Below are 2173 nucleotides of genomic sequence, written 5' to 3' on the forward strand. Positions count from 1 at the left end.
TGTAGACAACTCTAATTTGCTTACTAGACTGCGCTGTACTTGTAGCCTGCAGCGCCGTCTTGAGGCGATTCCATGGAGTCGCCCAGCGTGTCACGGCTTGAAACTGGACCAAGAGACTCAATCATCGCAAGCACCCGTGTTGAAGTCACCATTACAGCAAACGCTATCCGCTTGGCGTTCCCACATCTGATTCACAACAAGAAGCGGTCACGATTTGCATCAATGTTGCAGGGTCAACAGCTTGTGACGCAGGGCGTGGTGCATTTCGAGTGGGACAGCGACTCAAGTCGTGTTACACTTCTACAATCCAAAGCCGATCTTTTGACCCCGATGCTGAAGATACTCGGAGACTTGGAGACGGTGGCAAGCGTTTTTCAAGAAGCTCTCATTACACCTGAGTGCACGCTTTCGAGCAAAGACTAGAAGTCACCATGAGCGGTAAGAGGTAAAGACTATAATAGTCAAGAAAAAAGAGCAAACAAATAAAATTCATGAGTAAATCCCAATGATTTTTTTTCTCCAGTCAGTTCCCTTCCATGTAACTTCCTCTCAACACAGTGTTAGACAATGGTGCATTGGAGTACGCTGAAGGCACTCCAACTTGATTGAACACCACTTCGGTGCCAATCTAGTTTTTAAAAACGAACTGGAGTTCATCCTTTGTGTGTGTGTGTGCAACTACATCAGGATGAAGTATCACAAACAAGTAGCACAGTATAGAGTTGCTAAAGCTCGTGCTGCGCTGACTGGAAGTGCATCATTTCGAGCTTCTGCGTCGGATACAGAGCCACCATAGTGTGCGAATTCTTGGCGCTATTTACCCCACTTCAATTTCAGATCTTTTTCCATAGCTGCGTCAACTTGTTGATGAATTTGCGTGCAGTATTCAACGGTGCATAGGAAACAACGCTACCGTGCCCTATGCGATGCACATCGTCCATGCCCAACGTACTTCAAAGCCTTTGCGTAAAGCTGCTTCGTTCCGCTGAATAACCCTCGGTTGGAGTCTCATTTTACTTCACCAGACTATTTTTACGGCGTTTCCTCGCGGACTGGGCGTGCATGTCGGTAGCACCAAGGATTGTTGCAGATAACCACATTGATTTCAACCTTGCCGAATTCAAACGATATCGTGCATTGATCAATCTATCGTGTCCCACTTAGCGTTTGAACATGGCAACAGTGGATGTCAAGATTGCACCCGACTGGCTCCGAACAGTGAGTTGTTGAGCTTTGTACGAGGTCACGTAGTGACACTAACTCGTTGTGATAGCCGGATGTTACTACACGCACTGAGCTCTTGGAGGCACGGAAGCAGGACCGTCGAGCATTGTCGTTCGCTATGGAGCCACCATTGTCGAATGACAAGAAGTTTGCACGTTCGGAAAGACTCTATCGGGACTCCCACCGCCCCAGTGGAGCGTTAGTTTGTAGCCCAAGACAGCAAGAACTGGATCTTCCTCCTCAGCATTATCACCCTCGAGCGACGTGCAGTGGCTCACCCACCAAGGCAGCATTAGTCGCTCGAAGACAACATGATAAACGTCTGGAGAGTCTCAAGTTTGAGCCGTCCGAGATTGAACGTCTTCGCGACATTCCCAAGGTCGATCGTCTTGAAAACTGGTGGAAACGACCAGCAGGATATGTAGAAGACCCAGCGTCCTTCAAAGACTCGCTACGTCTCCAGCTCACACACCACAGCACCGAGCTCGGCCCGGTTGATCCCGCAAAAATACGCTCTCCAGCTTCCGTGGATGAGCGACGGCTTCTGCGAGAAAAGAGAGGCCAGCTCGCAGACAAAGTGAACCACATCGCACACCAGATGCCGGAGGACTTCGCTCGTATCGACAGTGAGACGGTAGCCGTGCATCCACAAGAACTGGTATGTAGCATAACTATGCTGTAGATGGTGTTTATCACTCCTAACGTATGCGTTTGTCATGATTTAGAGAGTGAACGGAGCTTCCAGTTTTGAGCCAGCGTGGACACTGCCCATGTCGCCGATCAAAGTCCCTCCGAAGGTTTGTCTGTCGGATTATTTATTACGATATTGCTTCAGTTACTAAATATTGTTGTTGAATATGTAGAAGAAGAAGGCGCCGCGGAGAGCTGTAGAGAACCTGGTTTTAGAGAGCACGTCTCAGCGTGTGTTGCTCGACCAATTCAAGAGCTG

The 2173-nt window shown here is 48.7% G+C and overlaps 2 protein-coding genes across 2 annotated transcripts; both read left to right on the top strand.

Moving 5' to 3' along the window:
• Positions 1 to 72: 72 nt before the first annotated feature.
• Positions 73 to 504, top strand: PPTG_17301 (hypothetical protein; the record flags this gene model as incomplete). Its single annotated transcript, XM_008915503.1, has 1 exon — positions 73 to 504. The coding sequence occupies one exon, from the start codon at positions 73 to 75 to the stop codon at positions 421 to 423; it is 351 nt and encodes a 116-aa protein (XP_008913751.1). The 3' UTR covers positions 424 to 504.
• A 669-nt stretch (positions 505 to 1173) lies between these two features.
• On the top strand, positions 1174 to 2115 carry PPTG_17302 (hypothetical protein; the record flags this gene model as incomplete). Its single annotated transcript, XM_008915504.1, has 4 exons — positions 1174 to 1218; positions 1274 to 1882; positions 1950 to 2029; positions 2088 to 2115. The coding sequence occupies 4 exons, from the start codon at positions 1174 to 1176 to the stop codon at positions 2113 to 2115; spliced, it is 762 nt and encodes a 253-aa protein (XP_008913752.1).
• Positions 2116 to 2173: the final 58 nt, after the last annotated feature.

The sequence above is a fragment of the Phytophthora parasitica genome (genome assembly GCF_000247585.1).
Source record: "Phytophthora parasitica INRA-310 unplaced genomic scaffold supercont2.71, whole genome shotgun sequence".
Taxonomy (NCBI): Eukaryota; Oomycota; class Peronosporomycetes; order Peronosporales; family Peronosporaceae; genus Phytophthora; species Phytophthora nicotianae.